Source organism: Penaeus monodon, unplaced genomic scaffold, assembly GCF_015228065.2.
Source record: "Penaeus monodon isolate SGIC_2016 unplaced genomic scaffold, NSTDA_Pmon_1 PmonScaffold_1108, whole genome shotgun sequence".
NCBI classification, from domain to species: domain Eukaryota; kingdom Metazoa; phylum Arthropoda; class Malacostraca; order Decapoda; family Penaeidae; genus Penaeus; species Penaeus monodon.
Window position 1 is genome coordinate 22501 of NW_023639803.1, and position 21559 is coordinate 44059.

The 21559-nt window shown below is 36.5% G+C and overlaps 1 protein-coding gene and 1 pseudogene across 1 annotated transcript; one reads left to right on the plus strand and one right to left on the minus strand.

Moving 5' to 3' along the window:
- Positions 1-325: 325 nt before the first annotated feature.
- On the plus strand, positions 326-2172 carry LOC119568845. Its single transcript, XM_037917271.1, has 3 exons — positions 326-434; positions 1326-1518; positions 1932-2172. Exons 1-3 carry the CDS (start codon positions 335-337, stop codon positions 2170-2172), a joined length of 534 nt encoding a protein of 177 aa, XP_037773199.1. The 5' UTR covers positions 326-334.
- A 5857-nt stretch (positions 2173-8029) lies between these two features.
- On the minus strand, positions 8030-11666 carry LOC119568842 (annotated as a pseudogene).
- Positions 11667-21559: the final 9893 nt, after the last annotated feature.

Below are 21559 nucleotides of genomic sequence, written 5' to 3' on the forward strand. Positions count from 1 at the left end.
TGACTACATGACTTTTTTGCTTTTATAATTCAAAATATGGGTACGAGAGTGTATGAGTGCCCTCCATTATCTGCCTGATTAATTAGAATTTGAAGTTCAAAACTTCGCTTAGTAACGTTTAACCTGAATCAAACACGGTTTAACAACCATCCAAACCAAACATAATGCTGAAAAAAATCTGCTGTTTCAGATACGTTATCCGAGAACCAAAGGACGGGGAGTGGGGAATGCTGCTTGAAGGAGGAAACTGGACAGGTTTAGTGGGCACCCTTCAGCAGGAGGAGGCTGACTTTCTCCACGACGATCACCCCCACGGCACCCCAGACTGCTGGCGATGGAACAGGCCAGGATTTACACGCGGGATCCCTTCGTCATCACGTCTATGAAGCCCCGCCGTCTGCCGCATTTCTTGGCTCTTGTGACCCCTTTCACAGGTGAGATCATGGGAAGATTTTTTTTTTTCTCTCTACGCCAGTCCTGTTCAATAAAATAAAGGTTTTATTGCCGACACGCTCTGAAAGAGTATCAAATTGCCCCCCCCTCCCCCAACAACGGGTCATTTTTTTTCATACTGAACATATACCCATTCATGAAACCAAAGATGAATGTAAAATTCCTCGTACTCTCTTTTAGTCTGATCTGGATAAATAACTCACTAGGTTCCTGTTCCTTTTATTGGCAACGCAAACAACAATGGACCATTAATCAGTGTCTAAGTATATAAAGAAACACTGTTTCATTTCTCTGATAGGCCCTGGGAAGGTTTATTATCTAGGCAAAGCAGGGGACTCGCACCTTGGGCCACCGAAAGGCACCTATATTTTTAACGTTTCCGGAGCTAAATGTGAATATGATCTATATATCAATTACATGTTCTCTTATTAATATGAGGTAGAGAGACGCCAAAACAATTTTCCTATTTGCAATCGCAAATTAGTTCTAAAATCCCAGATCTGAATGTAGAAGGACATCTTTTAATCAGATCACCACAGGATGAGAACGCCAGTCAAATAAGTTGAAGTGCAGTGAAGTAAATATTTGTCATTCATGAACTGAAGAACAGAATCCAATAGGTAACTTGGACAGAGTACTTAACAGAGATTTTTTTTTCCGTTTTCATGAAAATGGAAGATGCACAGTAATTGTGATCTGGAGATTTAAAGTCATTCTCAAAATATATTACGCGGGTTACTATTGAGTACATGAAACACTTTCTCTTTTTTACGAATCAGTCTTTCAAATGATAGAAAGATATACCGGTATAAACAGTAAAACCACATGGCAGGAAGGAAATTATTCAAGAGCCTATCTTTTTCGTCTTTCAGGCACAGTGTGGTTAATCTTGGCAATATCCATTTTCTTGACGGGCGTGTCTCTCTTCGTCTTACTGCGGGCGTGGTCACACCTGTCAGGAAAACCCGTCTTCAGTCTGAGCACCACGCTCTTCTTCACGTGGGAACGGTGCTGGAAGACCGCCCACCGCCCCGCCCCAGAGCTCAACTGGCAGGGTATGAATTGGCAAAAAGAAAGAAAAAAAATGCTACACACCAGATAGGTTTTTATTATTTAGTAAACTTATTTTTATTGTAGAGGGTTTGTTTTCATCCGATAGAGTGCTTTGTTATTCTTGTCTTTTTATGGAGTGTCTCTTGTGGCATTTGAGGTGCAGGAAGGCTTTAAACTGAACAGCAAGAGGAGGCAGAGGTGTTTTCTTCATGTAGGCATACAGAACGAAGTCAATAAGAAGTCAAGACCAGCTGCTTAGCCTCGAAACGTCACCTTTTGTTGCTTCCTTACACATTATATGTATTTCTTTTATTTGTTTAAAAAAACGTTTATGTGTTTTCGTTCCGTGCAATGTGTTAAACGTGGATTTTTAATATTTTGTAATTTGATATCCATACACACGATATAATTCACGTTATCCATAGGTGGTTGGTGATTTGCCTGGCCATACTAAGTGTGGTTGCGGGTTCTGGCTACCGCTCCTCCCTGGTCGCGCACTTGACTGTTCAGCTCAGGGAAGCCGAGGTCAACACATTCCACGACCTGACTGAACGCAAGGGCTGGCGGTGGGGGCAGCGGAGCTTCTCCTGGGGGCTTCGAGGTCGTACTTCGAGCTCAGCACGGACCCTGTTTATCCAAGAAGTATTCCGCGGATGGAGGTATTAGCGTTACGTGGCTTAAAATGTCTGCTTGATTAGTGGTTCGTTAATCATAAAACACAAGCGCGCGCGCGCGCACGCACGCACGCACCACACACCACGCACACGCACACACACACACACACACGCACAGCACGCACGCACGCACGCACGCACGCACGCACGCACGCACGCACGCACGCACGCACGCACGCACGCACGCACACACACACACACACACACACCACACACACACACACACACACACACACACACACACACACACACACATATAGATAGAAGGTCCTTATTGTGCTGAAGCAGGTGATGAAATAAATGCTGAAACTGATGCTGAAGCAAGTAGCTATCTTGGAAGGCCCTCTACTTTGGGAGAATACATCTAGCTGCATTAATCGTTCTAAGCAGAAGCAATTCAGTTCTCATCGTTTAAGAAAGGTGGAACAGGGTGCCGAAGGGAGAGGATTTTTTATTTCAATTGTTCATATATTTTGTCTAATAGAAACGCTAGTTACAGCACGCCCGAAAGGTGCCATGCCTTTAGCAGTTTGTGGTATGGGGAATTTTCTCCTCTTCTTGTCATGGTGAATCATTGTCATTATCAGTAAAATGCTTAGGATGTAAAATGCTTCCATTGTAGTCCACATTATTATTGCTTTCGGTTTAAATACAAACAAAGGTGGCACATCGTCCTTTTCCACAAAACTTGTTAGGGTTTTTCTGTAGACTGCTACTGTAGATAGGGTCCTTACATATATATTTGATTAGTAAATTCTAATCGCAAAAACCAAATGCAACCACTTATATCATTGCATAATACAATAATCCTTAGACACTTTTCATCGCTTTCTCTTTTAGACACACGACCTGGATGAGAGCATGGAAATGGTGCTACAAGGAGGCTATTCATTCATCACAACGAAGTTCCAGAACACCGGCCGTGGTGGCGCTGCGGTATAACGAACGCCCTTGGGTACTCGCCCATTCACACCAGCCGTGTGGAGTATCCCAAGTTTGCAGGGACTTCTTGGGGACTGAGGTGACATTTCTTCGAGTTACTAACCTGGTCTTTATTCCAGATTCTAAAATGCAGAGGAAGTTTGTTAAAGTCAACAAATGCACGCACACACATATCCCTATTGCTGTATTTTATTCTGTAAGGAGCATAGGCATAATTGATTATTCTGGGATATATTATTTTTGCATGGGTGAAGCATGGGGGTTAGGGTTAGGGAGGTTTATCCTTTCGCCCATCGGATCCCTTTTTTTTCTTGTGTGTGTGTGGGGTGTGTGTGTGTGTGTGTGTGTTGTGTGTGTGTGTGTGTGTGTGTGTGTGTGTGTGTGTGTTGTGTGTGTGTGTGTGTTGTGTGTGTATGTGTGTGTGTGTGTGTGTGTGTGTGTGTGTGTGTGTGTTGTGTGTGTGTGTGTGTGTGTGTGTTGTGTGTGTGTGTGTGTGGTGTGTGTGTGTGGTGCGTGCGTGTATAAATGTAATGTATTCGTTATATACATTGCGAAATAATACACTGAATATGAAGGAACGTCAGGCACTAAATTAAGAAATGTATTGATCATCAGGAGAGGTGCCCCATTCCGCCGGCAAATTACAAGGGCGATGCAGCAGCAAATCGAAGCAGGCCTTATTGACTACTGGCTCGGGGACGTGGTGAAGACGAGGGTCATAGAGGAGAGGAAGGATACGAACAAAGTCCAAAAGAATGCCATTTGGGATTACAAAACCTGATGTACGAGTCGTTGTCCTAAGAAATACTTGTCTACCAATAAGCAAATATGCACAGCTTTCTTATCCTTATTTTTGTTATATATGTTTTGCTATGAAACACCAAACCAATGACGAAATATGTTTACACTTTTCACAACGCCCAACATTTATCAGTTTATCAATATGTAATATCTCTTGCCGTTTTGTAACAGGATGACAACAGCCGTGTTTCCTCTAACCGTGAGCCATCTTCAAGGAGGTTTTTACCTCCTGTTCTTAGGTCACTTCATTGCACTCGTCGTCTTCGTTGGGGAAAAGTGCTGCCCTTTAAGACTGCTAACATAGAATAGTCATAGAGTATTTTTAGATAGATTCCATTCCGTAATTTTTAAATAATGGAGATTGTAATTTGCATCCTCACATTTTCATTTTTAATGTGTAGTTTATAATAATGGTGTGTAGTTTTATAATAAAGGCATTTAGTTTCTGTTATATCATTAACATATGTGTCTAGATATTTATTGCTAAATAGCAGGACCGAAAATCAGTGTTACAGGTCTTGCCTTCACCCACTAACTTCACTGGATAAGTATGTAGCCATGTAGTTAGTTTAGAGTATTGGCAATAAAATATAAATAATTACCATTCATGCGTTACCTACAATACAGTACTGTACGGCTGTATAGTCTGTATCTGTTTTTTTTTTCCCTTGATCCATATCTCAATGCTTTGAAAACAAAGAATCATGCCAGCAAACTTGTACAAATAGCAAGGTGTTATTTGCACAATTTTACCAGATGGTAATTACCTCTTAAAACTGAAATTGTAATCCTCAGAAAAGCTGCTGCTCATTGCTGTTTGGGGGGAAAAATCCTACACAAATGGTTAATGGTTAAAAGCAAGATAATGTGCTAGACATCTAAGGTCATGTAGCACTATAGTTAATGTTAGGGAAGGGTGGTTGAGTTAGTGATAGTTGTCTAAGCTGGGCAAAGGAGTTGTTGAGTGAAAGGGTTAGGGTCGGGTATGGTAAGGAGTTAGATTAGATGAAGAATATGTATGCGTTTTGAGGAAAGAGAATAGGTTGTTGAAGCAAAAAGTGTGGGATTCTGTAAGGATGTTCTGATAGGTTGGGAGGTCGGTGAAGGGGGATAGGTGGGGGAAAGCAGAGGTACGAGTTGTTTCAAAACGTGGCACGGCAGTAGGATGTTGGGGGATTGGAGTGTCTGGTGGGTGTGTATTGACTTTATGAGAGTTAATGAGTTACATAAGGGATTCACGTGCGTAAGGAGGGAGTGGAAGGGATAGAGGGGATGGTGGGAGGGTTAATGTGGGCGGGGTTGGGGTCGGGGGGGATGGCTGTGTTGGGAGGTGTTAGGAGAGATAGGGTGTAGGGGGGATATCGTTAGGAGGAGGATGGATATCAGCCAGTTTACTTGGAGTGTGGAAGGAGCAGGAGTTGTAAGATTTGGAGGTTGAGTGTCAGTTTTCATTAGGTAATCTTGAATTTTTTCATGGTTTCTTCTTCTGAGTTGGTTCGGGAGTTTTTGGGGGATAAAGGATTTCTTGTGATGGGGGAAGAGAGGACTGGTGTCTCAAGCATAGGAGCAAAGGAAGGTGGAGGTGATTGTTGGTAGGGAAGAGGGAGTGGAAACGTTTGTTCTGTCTGTTACGGGTAGTGCGAGGAGGGAGAGGGGAAGGTGTTGGGATTGTAGTGGTGATTGACGTATCTGAAGTAGAGATTGGAGTGTCTGGATTTAGAATGCAAAAGAGTTTGACTGGGGAAGGTAGGAGGTAGAAGAGGGGTTAGATGTAGGAGGGGGTGGGTTTTAGGAGAATTGGTAGAATGAGCAGTATTACTGGAGTAAGGAGTAAGGGAGAAACCACGTCGACGTGCTTCTTGTCTGGCTTCGCGTAGTGCGAGTCCAAGTTTGAATCTGAGAGTTGCTACCTCAGACTCATATTTATAGGTGGGACAACCCCTATAAAATACATTATGGGGACCGCCACAGTTGGCACATGTGCGTGATTGTGCAGGGCAGTTAGATCGGGTATGGCCAGGTTGGGCACATAGTGGGCATCTGGCTGTGGAACGGCAATGTTTGGCTGGTGTGTCCTAGACGCCAACAATTTTGGCACTGACAGTGGAGGGGTTGGTATGGACGAACAGGGAGGGAATTCTCCTCCTATGTAGACGTTAAAGGGAAAGGTCATGCCTACGGAAGGTAATTTTGGCTATGTTAGTGGGTTCTTCTTCGATGACCTCTGGGGGGAATGGAGTAGCATTGTACTGATGTTGCATCATAGTCTGTGAGACAGGCAAGTAGATCTTCTCCACAATCTGACCAATCTTTGTCATAGATTGGGCAATTTGCTGGGGAGATTGAAAACTGTTCCGGTGCAAGTATTGAGGGTTTGGATGGGGTTCTGCAAGGATGGGGTTACCATATAGGTCTGTTAGTTTTGTTAATTGCTATAGCTTGGTTTTCGGATGTTACTGTGACAAGACGGAGCGGTCGGTCGGCTACGGAAAGAGACTTTACCTACTTGTTTTTTGGAGACATTGTTGGAAGAGTAAGGGTGTTGTCAGAGTAGGAGGCTGTGGGAGGGATCACGAAAAAATCGGTCCCATTTGGCTGTGCTGAAGAAGGTATTCAAAATTGTTGTAGAGATAGGGGTAGTCGAAGGCGGGGGCGTGACGAAGATGGAGTAGTTGTTAAGGAGGTAGTGTTATGGGGAGGTGGGCAATAAGGCTGTAAGGTAATTAATAAGGGAGGATGGGGTGGTTGAGTTGGGAGGTTGTGGGGGTAGAGGTGTTGAAGTTGAGATTGCTGGGAGAGTGGAAATGTTCCTTAAGGATTGATTGTTGGCTACTGTACTAGTAGGTATTGATGAGGGGGTAGTTATTGCAGTGTTCGGAGCCGTGGTCAAAGGAGAGCCTGGGGTCAGGGAATCTGGTGGGTTTACATCGTTGGGCTATTTGATAAAGGGGCAAGCCTCATTGCCCCTAATAGTGGGGATAAGTTTTCATTACTGGCCATGGTAAGACTGGAGTATGTTGGGGGATAAAAACAGTCCACCCCTCAGGGTCCCCTTGAGGGGTAAGGGCTAGATAACTAAATCAGGGGAATACCGTGCCCATGGGTCCCTCAGGCCGTTCAGGACTGGCACAAAGTCAGCCTTTCATCCTTTCAGCACGGCTCTCACACCTTAGGAGGTGGATAGCAGAAGGGTTTGGTGAAGGGACAGAAACAAAAAGTGGGAAGGAAAATAAAGACCATGCAAAATTAGTTGAGTCGAGGGCTGAGTCCCAAGGTTGGGGAGTTTCCCCATCATTGTGGGCCCAGTCTCCGCCTCCTAAGCCCCCCCACGACAACAATGGGCAAGGGATTGGGGGGGAATCCTACACAAAGCCACTCTTATTACACCTTAACATGGAATTCAGACTATAACACATCACAGTTGATAAAATTTAATTTCCTACAGCTAAGTGATCTACATCTTGTTTGCACCGAAGAGTTATCAGTCATCTTTAAAAGAAACTCCACAAAATAAACGTAAAACCAAGAAAATTGCTAATCTTGCCACTTTGGAGATGTGACCTTAATGATTGATAGGTATATGGTAATGTTGGCAATCAGCAAATGTATCCTCTGTTAATGTATGCAGGAGCAACTGTAATAACCCAGTAAAAGACAGTAATTAGTCATTGTAATAGACGACATGACAATCATGGTAAAATAATCTAGAACTAATGTCATGTATATTAATGCTAACACATTCTGTAAGATTCCATACCTCAAAGTATGAAAATAAATGAGGATTCCATTTTTTTATGTAAGAAGACAGAGTGCAGAGGTAACTCAGTATAAGCATATGAAAACTTTTGAATAACAGGTTTTCCTTACCATCTTAACTCCATAACTGCCAAACATTTGCAGATCTTTTCTTTTTTTGAATACATTTTTTCATTGTCATTTTTCAGTGCTATAACTGTGTCTAAAGACATTTCAAATGTTTTAATTAAAAAGGATAATAAAAATACAGAAATGTAGAAGTAGAAAATTATTTTTCCATACAAAGGAATTAAATTTTTTATATATATTTCAACAGGCATAAGCTAAACAGTCTATTCTTCAATCAAACATCACATGTAAGCTGCCCATCCATATACATCTGGCAAAGATTATCTACACTTGTAGCTTCTTCAATAAGGGAAGTTAACCTGCCCCTCAACAGACAGAGGAAGGTTGAGACCTCGCCCCTTTGTACGAATCTGTCCACTAAGACGCTGTTCTATATTGTTGACATGCATTTGTGCCTAGAAAGATGAATATGAAGATAGTTTAGATAGGTTTATGGATCTTTGGATATTAACCTGCATTAGGAAACAACTGCTTGCCATAGACAAAAGTATTTAGAAAAAAAAAGTGAGTATACTCATTTTATCTTTCACATCTTTTTATTACACTGAATCACTGAAGCATACCTTTTCATTATTAATTTCACCTGTGTTCTTGGCACTTTTATCTCCTCGTGACCACTCCACTAAAGGATCGTGGATGAAAGGACGAAGTATAGACATGAGGCCATCACGCTCATCTCTCATCACACGCATTGTAACCTATTGTATGAAAAAGGCTGAATTACTCAAGACATACAGTTGTACAACCTGTTATTTTCATATAAGATGATGAAACACTTGAACAGTAATTTTTCCTATTCTTCACATACCTCACAAGTTTTCCGAAAGATGCCTTCATATCCTGTAGGTCCCATGGCACTAATCATGTTGTGGGTCAGACGGAAGGGAACACGCTCAGGCCAGTCAAATGTTTCCTCCCTGGAGGAAAAATGTAGCTTAAATTAACATGAGGAATAAAAGTAATGAAGTAACACTAACCTCCTCCTCACCCTTTTTTTCACTCCCAATTATTGCCAGCCTAATTTATACTTAATGTATAAAGTAATTAATATATGTTTATCACAACCTTGTTGAAAAGGCAGTTGAAGTCCACATGTACTGTGTCACCATTTGAGGAATCAAATAAAATGTTTTCTCCATGTCTATCGCCAAGACCAAGAATATAGCCCACCATGGACATGACAGCTGTGGTGCGGCAGTAGCTCAGTCTTGCTCTCAACCTAGAATTAAAACTCATTACTCATTCTTATATATATTAAAACTTGTATATATTCTAACTTTCTTATCTATTATGTGAAATTTATGTCACAACATCTTAAAAAGTATTGCTACTTGTATTCTAATATTTTTTCTGAGCAAACATTTATCAAAAGAAAAGCTGCTTTTTGATGAAAGATTTTATCCACATAATTTCCAAAGACAAAAATTAATAAAATATCTAGTTAAAAATTCCACTAAACCTATAAAAACAACAACAATAACATTCATAGCACTGTACCAAAAAATTATTTAACATCTGTATCATTCACTCACCATGCCTGTGGATCTGGGAAATTTCGAAGAAACCATTCCCCAAACACAGGAGGATGTCTAGGAACTAGTTTGTTCTTAAAAATGTCATGTTTTTGTTACTAAAGGTGTGTCTATTTTTGCACATGTTCTGCTTCAGTTCCTGGCCAGACATGTAGATCCCAGTGTCTCTGTAGATGCGTGGAGGATCTGCCTCAAGCCATTGAGGTTTCTGAATCCATTCAATCAAGCCACATTCTTCATTTAGAGGTTACTAACTGCCTGTAATCAAACAACAGTGTTAATATAAAATTTAATAAAAATTTTTATTATGATATCTGAATTCCTGTATTATTTCTGAATTACATACTAAATTAATTCTGAACAGAGTTCATACAATCACTGGCTTAAAAGCCATTTTATTCTCTCTTCACTCATTAAATGAAACTGGTAGTCTGTACCAAATAAGCTTGTTTACCCCCCCAAAGAAGAAGAAAAAGAAAAGAAGAAGAAGAAGAAGATGAAGAAGAAGAAGAAGAAAGAAAAAGACAGAAAAATGAGTTAGTTCATCCTGACACTATAATAAATAGGAACTACAGTTAACACTCACATATGTTCTAATGTGCAAATCCCTCCTTCTTGACTCTGGATCTGCATAAGGCAGCGTTGACAAATGCATTGAATTCCATGAGTCCGGCAGTCTTTCCTCAAGTCATCCTGTTAAGATGTAAATCCATTATTATTATTACAAGGCAAATTCCCTGAATTAATAAATACCATGAAATTGTTAAATTTGTAATGATGATGACAGGTATTTAACATTAAATTGAAATATGTATGAGTACAGCAACACAGAAAACTATTGATACAAATTCATGCTAACCATTCTGACACAAACAAGGATACTTTTTGAAATAGTTATTAGTGCTAGGAAATTGTTGGTACCCCTGATTTTCCATTGTGTGGTAAATCACAAAGGAAGAGGCTGTAAATTCGCAAGTAATCTATAATACTGTATAATACTTTGTCATTAATCAATTAGCTTTCTTATACTTTTCTTTTAATGTTGGGTCAATTGTCATAATACAAGAGAAGAAAAGTGCTAGGTATTGTCAGTGGGTAGCACCTGATATGACAGGTGCTACCCACAAGGATTATTGCTATTACATTACCTAATGAGTATTGACATATTCATTTAAAATCAAAACCAGGAAATAAGATACTGTTGACATATTCAAGTTTGATATTTTGTGTTCCCTCCCCCCTGAAGCCAAAACACAGTTCAAGGGTCGAAGCATAGTGCCACTAACTAGGCTGTCAAAGTATGGCCTTCCTCACATCAAAGACGTTTCCCATGCATCCAAGCATTATTCACGATTGACACAGCCGCCCTCACATTTTCATTTGGGTTGAGATCTGATCTGGGTGCCTGTGGCAGCAGTTGTGATATCGGAGTATTTACGAAACCAATCCTGGACAACACAGCTGGTATGGATGGGGCTGATTTTTTTTTACTAAAATAGAAGTGATCTGTTTCAGGAAACATTCCTAACTGTTGGAAAGAAAACCTCCTCAAGGATTTCAACATATCTGCTGCCAGTAAATAAGCCTGGGCTGACATCTGTCAACTTGCTGACATCTGTCAACTCAAACAACCCTGTGGTGATTTGGCCACTCACCCTGCTTGTGATCACATTCTCTGGTTCAAATATATTAAATGATAACACTGTATTAGATACAGAAATAGACATATACGAAAATGATTTAGCGTTCATTTCTATCAAAACAAACATCTTTCTTCAAAATATTGAGTGAAGGGAAGTTGAAAAATGGGAGGGGAGGGGATGGCATTGTTACCTACCTGTTACTTTGTTGACGTCAAACATACATATCTCGAAGCGTTGGTGCCTTCCGAAAAATGTTTTCTTGTCCCAGATTATCATTATATCCTAGAAGGCTTGTGATTGTCTGCATATTGCAAGGCATATTCAATCCTTTTCAGGAATAAGATTATCATGTCACAGGGAATCCAAAGACTATTCAATACATAATAAATCAGTACAAGACCAATTCAACCCCCAAAACACAAACCCTTCTGTAACATAATGATCTGTTCATTATTGAATGTTTCAACACCCCTGCTAATGATAGTTTTCTGTGTTGCTGTGCATATTCCTGACACTCAGAAGAGTGAGAAAAAATGAAAAATAAAAAATAAAAATGAAATTATTTTACCTTTGGTTTGCACATCATAATGTATCTGTTGCCATCTGAACCTCGCAATGTTATTTTCTTTGGCAATTGCAGGGACTGCATAATTTCCACTTGATTTCAATACTTGCTAAGAATATTTTCAGCTCTAAAAAAGGACAAACATATTGTACCACATAACTATCCATTTTTTTATATTCTGTTCAGCTTTTTTTTCGGCAAACTAAAAAAAAAATCTATCCTTCCATATACTCTTCAGTAAATATAATCCATAAGAAAGTAACAAACCAACAATTGGAACACATTTTTAGATGCAAAATCATTCAAAGTATATTCAAAAGTTCAAAATTGCTTTTTACTTTAAACTTTTTGATTTTTCAATAATACTCGCAAAGGGTTTTTACAATGAAAATTTTATTTATCTTTTTTTGGTGTTGCAGTCCCCTTTAAATTACTTTTAAAAAACTTTTTTAAAAACAATATCCCCAAAGTACCGGGGAAATGGATTGTGGAATGAAGAGCATCTGAAGACACGGGGGTTGTTACAGTCATCTTTTTGCTGAAGGGGAGAAAGCTTGAGAAAATGAACCCGACGCAGTTTTGGAAGTCCTCGTAAAAAGCTGTTCGGGCTTATTTGGGGTCTCCCTAAAAAAAAGGAGAAAAATAAAATCTTAAAAACGGGGCAAGTGAGTGCTGTTTTTATTACCATTACATTTCAGTTTTGATTATTGTAGATAATGATCTCACCTAAACATTATTACCCCTTCCATGCTGGTTAAATATTAAATCTTACAGACTTTTGTATACATACCTTTTCTACATGCTTTTTTTTTTGAGATTCAAAAAATTTATCTGCAGTTTGGGGCATCGCAAAAAATTTGTAAAGCGGGTTTTTTTTTCTCTTGGCAGTTTAAAAAATCTCAATACATCTTAAAACTCTCATTGGTAGGAAATAAAAGGAAATAAATAAAAACTTTTTTACTGATGAGAACGAAATATTTTTTAAGTCTTAGGAGCCAGATTGTGCCAAATTTTAAAAAAAAACAAGAAACACTAATAATTTTTTAAAAAAAAAAACCCCCCATGGGTGTGGACCTTTGGGATAATAAAAAAAAATACAATCCCAAACAAAAAATTCAATTGACTAAAGTTATTATCATCCCATTTAACTTCCCCCCTTAGACACACATCTATGCCACATGGCGTTTTTTGGTAACTACTGAGCATTGTAGCAAATTTTTTTTGCACAGCTGAACAAACATTCATTATTGGAAAGGCAGATTCTAGAAATTAGTTGTGGCAGTGCTGTCATAAACTATAATGGGGCACGATCTACCAACTCCCTGTAAGAAAAAAAACTATCAGAGAGAGTACCCCAAATAAAGAAGACACATTTCAAAATTCTCATTTCCCTTTTTTTAAAAAACCTTAAAATTCGAGAATCCAAACCCGGGGTCCATGTAATCAATCCAAACCCACCATTAAAGGTTTCCATTTTTTTCCCCGTGCGTCCCGGGGGAATTTTTTCCCGCTAAACCCCAATTTTTTTTAGCCTCTGTCACTACTCTTGTTCCAAACTCCCACCACAAACCCACATCTTGGGATTGACTGTAATGTGACACAGCCATATTGGAGTGATTTTCCAAAAAATATGAAAAAAAAATTTTAAGATACTTTAGTTGGAAAATAAAAAGTCTCCCTGGACCAACAACCCACATGATAAAAATCCAGCGTAAAGTGAGAGGTCACCTGGCATTGAGACCAATTTGCATCTGAAAAAGATAATTAGAGAATTTAAACCCTGGTTTTTTTAAAATAATAGAAATTTGCATAAATGCACTCAAAATTTAATATTAGAACCCTAAATTCCACAAATATCAAAATCTAAAAATCCAAACTATAAAAAAAAAAAAGTATTAAAAACCTTAAAGACTATGTGAGGGACCCACTCCAAGGTTTTTCCTTTACATCAAGTGAGCTTAAAAACGGTCAAAATACATAGAAAGGGGGAAAATCCCCATCTTCCCACTGTTTTTTCATCTCACAAGCATCTGGGTAATACTGTTTGTAGTGTTAATTTCCGTGTGGCTGATTTTTCAAATATCTTGCAAGGAGCAATTGGCACGACCATAGCAATTCGCTTTCCTAAAATGCATGTCTAAAATAAAAATAAATAAAGATGGTTCACTCTTTATCTTGTGTTTAAATGCATCATTCTGTAAAACCGTTAAAGATGTCTATTTATAATCAAAATTACAAAAAATTTTCATAAAATACTGATTTTTTCTCCTTGCCAATATTCCCCTGAAATCACTTGAGGAGAAGAAAATTTTCCATCCCGCATTTAGGTCTTTACGGCTTGATGCTGTTTTACCCCTTTCCCCCGGCACTTTGCTCTTTAAAAAAACCTCTCTTCCGATCCTTATAGGATAATCTTCATCTTTAAGGATAACTTACATCAATTACACCCCAAACCTTTACTTAACCAATCCGCGGAGAAAATTAATAAAAAATGGGGAAAAAGCTGTGTCTTTTTATTTTTTTATGAAAGTCTCTCCCACAGGGCCTGCTAGTGCTTAGCTACAAAGGGGTCAAATTTGTAATCCCTTTGCCCTTACCCGTTTCCCTTTCCTTTTATTGGGGGGGAAAAAAGAATTGTTTTTCTAGTGCAGAATTTGATGTTTTTATTTTTACTGTAAAAATTAGAATTAATATAATGTTATAAACATTAGAAAACAGAAAAAAATAAGATAACGTAAAAATTTTTTTTAAATAAACAAAAAGGATAAAACGGGGAGACGGCATACTCGTAACGGGGCTCTTGGTGACTTAGTACAGTGAGCCATCTATGTGAAAAAAATTAACAAGAAACTCCAGTGGGCAGGGCATTAGTACATGCCATCCCCGTCCAAGGGGTTAAGGGGAATTTAAAAATTTCTGCTTTAGAATATTTTTGACAAATAAAGTGCTTAAAACTTATATCCAAAGAAAAAAAAATCAAACTGTAAAAAACCCTAAACCTTTCCCTTAAATGAATCATGATAAAAAAAAAATGATGAAAATAATAACAGTGTATATTACCTGCTAAAGAAGGCCCTTTCCCTTTGCTGTGTGTGTCCTCCCTTCCGTGAAACTTTGGCACTATGAACCATGTACTCCCAAAAGGGGGACTAAAGATGAAATAAAATGATCCTCTTCTTTCCCCTCTCGGGCCCAAATTCTAATAAGGGTTTTGTTGGTGGGAATATTTGTTACATATATAAAATTGAAGCAAAAAAATAATATTTTTTGTTTTTTTTTGTTTTTAGATTGTAAGTTTCACAGTCTCTTACTATCTAAAATCTTAATGTACTTATGATTTTTTAAAGGGACTCAGCGGGTCAAAATAGCAGAAAAAAAATCAATACAAACAAAAACAATCTGTTAAAATGGGCCCCCAATGGACTTCATTAAGAAAAGAAACAAAAATAAGAATAACAGCAGAGTCAAAAAAAATATTTGTTTGTGTTTTAAATTGACATACCTTCGAAAACTTAAAGATAGGTCAAGGTAAGGGTGGGATGTTGAAAAAGGCCCTCAAACGTTTGTCCCATCTTTCAACAAGTTCCTAAAGGGTTTTAGGGGTTGCTGCTGGTGAAAAAATCATTTTCAGCTCTGACTTAAAAAATCTTTTTTTGTATCAGTGGGCGGTTTTAAACTGATAACCCAGACACTTTTCCTCCACTCAGTAAAAATGTGAAGTCTGAATTTTACAACAAATAACCAATAATAAATCAAATCACCTAAAGGTCATCATATAATATTCAATTTTTTTTATTTTCAAAATTTAAACCATAAATTAACAAAATTTTTAAACCCAAATACTGCAAAAAAAAAACTTCCTGAACTAAAAACTAAAAACCTAGGTTCAAATGCTTTAATAGGGGTAAAAAAAGTAAAACATAACCCCATTCTTCAAATTGTTTTGGGTGATGCTATAGATTGTCATCTTATATGGTCTGCTTTGTAATCTTTTTTATTTTAAGTAATTTTAAAGGAAAAATGCATTAAATGAAACCCTTATGAATTTTAAAATTTCCATTATTATGTATCACATTCAGGAGCCTGGGTTTGGGAGTAAAATACTCGGTTAAACATGTATCAATTGCACGAGAAATCCTATCCTCAGAGGTTAAAGTTCTTTTAAAAAAGTCAAATTCTCTCTGACCTTATATGTTTGGATATGCTTTTTTTGATACCCCCATTTCTCCTATGGCGGGAACGGGGGAGCAATCTGCTGTTCCGAAAGCGCCCAAAAATTGACTGGTACTGCAGGCCGAGCACGGACTGCAAAAAGGGCCCGGGGCCAACACCTGACCCCAAAGAGTTCGGGTTGGATTAGTTTCAAGGTATTTTTCCAGAAAATCCCATTTCCCAAAAGTCCCCAGGCTCCCTCAACACGGTATTCTTCAGTGATGCCTCAAGCTCAGGCCTAAAAAAAGTTCATTTATAGTATCTAAAATGACAAATTTTTGAAAAGTAAATTTGTTCAGAATGAAAAAACTCACCTTTTTACAATCTTAGTGCTATGAAAAAGAAATAACTTTTTTACAATGTTTTTTCAATAGTTTAATTTAGAAAAATAAAAACACAATAAATCAAAATAAAAAAAATATGTAAAATCTAAAGTGAAAATATTTATCTGAAAGAAAATCCAATTAAAAATACAGTCAAAACTTTAACCAAATATTAAAGAAACTAATTTATGCTTAAATGAAAAATACACTTACTTTTTTGAAAAAGCCCTGTGTTTTTTTAAGGCTGAGGGGGGTTTTGATCCAACTCAGGTAAAAATCCAAAGCCTTGTAACTTTTCTATCCCTGTCTAACAAAAAGGTGCCATAGATCCAAAGCATCTTGTAAGCACCTGTAATAAAAGCTTTTTTTAGCTGTGTATGATTTAGTAATTTTGATTCTTTCAAAAATACAGATTTAAAAATATTGTAAGGAACTAAACCATAATGTACTACAGTATTCAGGTATACTCCGGAGTCTTATGGTTTTTGGATGGGGCAAGTTTTTAAATTTTTTTCCAGCACCTTTAAATATTCTAATATTACATATATCCCGAAATAAATCCTAACTGAAAATAAAAAAAATAAAATCTATTGTATTTTGAAAATTACTGAAAAATTTTCAAGTCACCTGTTGCAACTGCTAAAATAACTTGTTCATCCAAAGAGGGACCTCTTGAGGGTAGCTGCTACACACACACCATCTGGTTCATCCAAAGGAAACATAATGCGCTGTAAAAAAAAAAACTTTTTTACCACGTTTTTGGTCTTTTTTTTTTACATTATATCACTATTAAAAAATGCAACAAATTGTTCTTATTACACAGTGTAATAAAAATTTTCCATTTGTACTAGGAAAAACCCTTCTTGCAAAAAAACCAAACCCCTTCACTGATTTTGGTTTTATTTTTTAAAAAAGGTTTAAATATGAGCGGGCTCGTGGAGTTGGCCTTGAAAGACGTCTAGCAAGCAAATTTGCGGGGAATTTTCTAAAAAAACCTGTTCCTGAGATAATAAAAAGGGACCTCAAAAGTGGAGTTCACTTTATATGGTGTTTTAATAGTATAAAAGCACATAAAAAAACTTATGCAACAAAAAACATTAATAAGGTTTTGTATAAAAAAAATTATTATTATCAATACAAATAATAAAAATAGTACAAAAAAAACACTCAGTAGAGAAACAAAAAAAAAAAGCAAAAACATAACAGGCTGAAAATTTAAATTTCTAAAACTTTTCATCAAGCATAAATTTTAAAGAAAATATCACCCAGCATGATTTTAAAGAAAAAAAAAAGTCCATTTACATAGATGAATTTAAGGTTAAAAACCCTTTTTGTAGCTCCGGGAAGGTGAAAGGCTCCACTCCTTTCTTTATGCTTTTAAAATCTGCCTTTTTCGTATCCATTATTTACAAAATCTAAAGCAGAAAACAATGTCAACGCTAGACCCTTTTAAAGACAATGTTAAACTATAAGTCCATACTTAATCTTAAGACATGTGTTAAAAAGATGAAAAAAAAAAAAATTTGTATTCTGTGTATTTTCTGGGATAAAATATGCTAACTCTTTCATTTAGGGTTGGTTTAAACCCATAACTGAGGGGTAGCATTCATAGGGCCGGGCCTCGCTGCCGGGGCTTATTTTGTTGCCTTAGCATCTCTACCACTCTCCAAAATACCACATCCCAGCCGTTTCTCGTAAACCGAAGAATGTTGTATTTTCGTTTTCATTATTTTTAAATCTTACTTGCCAAACTTCCTGATAAATCGGACTGAAGGGTTTTTTGTTGTTATATAGACCCATATTGCATTATTTGGTCTATATCTAATAAAAAAAAGCAATGTGGATCATGGGGTTTAAATGTCGGGTTTTTTGATTTTTTTGTTTGTTCATGGTAAAATGAAAGTGTTAAAAAAGAAAATTTAAACAACTTTCACTGGGGAAAATAATCTTTTGCCCTGATTGTAAAAAAAAAAAAAAAACTCATGGCATTCCCCATAATACCTATGGCATGAGCTGCCACCCTCGGAAGGGGGGAAGACTGTTTATTTAAACAAAAGGTAATGTTTTGTGGGAAAATATTTTTTACAAAACATGTATGAGCTTCCATAGCATTTACAGAAAGAGAAAAGATAGAAATTTGGGAATGAAAAGGGGGGGGAAAGCTTAAACCTCAACAAATGGATGTACATTGGGGCACATATAACCCAGCAGGCTGCATAAAAAATATAATACACTGTATGTGATTTCCCCACTGCATATTGCTATAGCTTGATGAACCCATTAGACACCCAAACCTTTTGCAGTGTATTTGTTGCTTTTATTGCTTATGTTTTTTATAAAATGCAATTTTCTGAAAAGCACATCATTGGAAAAAACGAGAAAAAATCTGCTATCTAAACTGTTTTCAATAAAATGCTTTTTTCCTTCTATTTGAGGGGGGGGAGTTCTATCTAAAGAAAAGGGAGCTTTCTATGTCCCCTAATGAAAAAATAAAAGACTTAATTTATAAATGATAAAATATCATATTACTACATACTTATAAAAGAGAAAAAAAAAATATACTTTTAGGAAATGCTATCAATCTTATAAAACTATTAAAAATGTTTATGCTCAACTTATGTTTTTTTACAGAATTTTAATTTACAAAATGCTCAACTTCCCCGAAAAACCCAAACGGATTTGTAAAACTCTTACTGAAATTCCAGGGAGATTGTAGAAGGCTGCCTGCCACTGGTTTTTTCATCCTGTGTTTCTTCAGCTAAAAACCCCCTTTAAAAATTTCCATGGTTTTTGCTCAGACTCCTTAGTGCACATACCAGCACAGGTTGAACAATACAGGTGTTTTTGTTCTTACGGAGGATTGGTTTGCAGGCACTGAATCCCTGTCAAAGTACCTATTCTTTAAATGCCCCTTTAAAAAAATCATAAAATCTTTTTAAATCACCAATGGCAGAAAAAAACACAAAATTTTGTAAAACTAGTAAAAAAGATTAAACCCATATTCAAACATTTTCCCTCTGAAAACCTCTTTTTTAGAATAAAAAAAAAATTCCAAAAATTTGTACCAATGAAAAGTCTTCCCCTTGAGAAGTTAAGAGCATTTCCAATTTGTGCCACGATAAAGGTCGGGAAAATTTCCGAATGGGTAAGGACGTCCAAGGGACACTGTTTTTGGCCCTTTTTGGGGTCTCGGAAAAAACCCTGCTTTTGGTAAAAATAAGGGGAAAAATGGTGGCCCCTTCACCCCCTTTGTCCTCTCTTTGCCCCTTTTAAAAAAAAAAAAAACCCTTTTTTTTTAAAACCAAAAAAAAACAATACAAAAAAAAAAAAAAAAAAAAAAAAAAAAAAAAAAAAAAAAAAAAAAAAAAAACTTTTACTGCACTTTCACAATCATCTAAAGTATTTTAACTGGTTTAAACTGCTTCTTAGTATGCCCATACATATAATCTGCAAAAAAAAAAACGTACAGATACTACCTCTGTTAATGATTACTTAAATATGAAATACATAAAAAGTTCATGACCCATACATTTTTTTAAAAAAAAAAACTGTTTCATTATAAAATTACCAAGTAAATTTTTAAAATTTGCATTCAGACACAGAAAATTTAAAATCAAATGCTATTCAATCACTATGATAAAATACTTTTATGGCATATGAGGAAATGTTGGGTATTGGCATGTAGCCAGAAGGCTCTTCCTATTCCGTTCCAATTCCCCTATGAAAAGTTCTTCTTCAAGTTCAGTGTATTTCTCAGTTCCTCTGCAATAAAATGAAATAAATGTTAAAAATAAAAATAAAATAATAAAAAAAATAAAAATAAAAGACGGGCTACTAAAAATGAATTTTACCTCTTTTTGACTTCAAACATTCATTTTCAACTTTCTCATAAAATTTAAATATAAAAATAAGTCCCTTTAAAATTGGAATGTTATAGAGTCGCATTGGGGCAATGGCACCCAAGAGCCAAGGCAAACTGCCACAGCCACTTGCACCTCTTCTTCCACTTCACGGCATGACCTTTTAAAAAAGAAGATTTATAATTTAACATTTAGAAGGGGGCATATACTTCACAAAAAATAAAAAAAATTATATTGTGAGAATAATCTGAAAAAATATTATCCTTACTGATCCCTTCACAAAAAATAAGCTTTCAGGGAGGGCGGTTCTAAATTACATTTTTTTGTTTTACTGAAACCCTTTACTTTTTTTCAAGAACTTTTTGGGGGGGGGGGTCTCTTTTTCATACTTTTTTTCAAAAAATACTTAAAAGGGTTTTGTGGGGGGAAAAATGTATGATTTTTTATTTTTATTTATTTTTTTTATTTATTTTTTATTATTTTTTTTTTTATTTATTTTTTTTTTTTTAATACCATGGTAGCATTAAAGTTTTGCTGCATCCACTCACTGAAAAGGGCAGAGGGGTTAAATTTAACATTTCTTTCATATTTCCTGAGCATTTTTTTTTTAAGACTGAACTCATGTTTTTAATTAACCAGTCGTTAAAAAATTTAAGACATGTATCAGTGGGGTTTGTATGTGGGAAGGAGGTGTGAGATGGTAACTTCTCTCATAACTGCCAGGTATACAAGTAATTTATCATAAGTCTGTGATTAAGATGTGATAATTCAGCTTGTTTTCAATACTTAATTTTTAAAAAAACAATTAGGTACTAATTTGGGTTTTTTCAAAATTCTATTATTTAAAAACAATTTTTTTTGGGTTTAGTGAACTTACCCCGCATGCTTGTCGGCTCCCCAGCCCTAGGTTTTTTTGGGACTCTTTAGAGCATTTGAAACAGGGCAATTTTTTGATACATTTCAATAAAAAGGGGGTGCCTAATGTACCACTTATATGTATAAAAATATTCACAGCAATCATTTATGTTTTTCACTACTTATTACCCAAAAGAAGCTGAAAAATTCTGAAAGTTTGGTGCACAGTGTTGCTCATATGAGAGGTGGACAGCCCCTGATTATGGCGAAGAATGTACCAACGACTCAAAGCAGAAAACGCACTCCGGCTCTCATGACAAGACCACGCAATACCCGGGGCAAGCCCTACACCTCTTCTCTACCCTCTAAAAAATTTTTTTAATTTTGAGTTTTATCAGAAAAAGAATGGTGTTTCCTTTTTTTTCCCCCCTTGTGTATCACATGCCCATATGATGTCTTCCCTGGAAACATTTTTCCCTTTTAAAAACAGTATCTCCATTGCCCTTTATCAATACAAAAATGATCTCCAAATAGTGAAGGTGTCATCATGTATTAGTCCCACTTACTTATTCAACTGGGGACTTCTAATTAAAAATGCTGATATAGAAACAAAGGTTTTCAGCTCTTCAGTGCAGTGTGAGTTGAAAGCTAGCTTTTTTTTTTTAAAAAAAAAAAAAAAAAAAAAACAAAATAAAAATAAAATAAATTAAAAATAAAATTTAAAAAAAAAAAAAAAAAATAATAAAATAAAATTTTTTTTT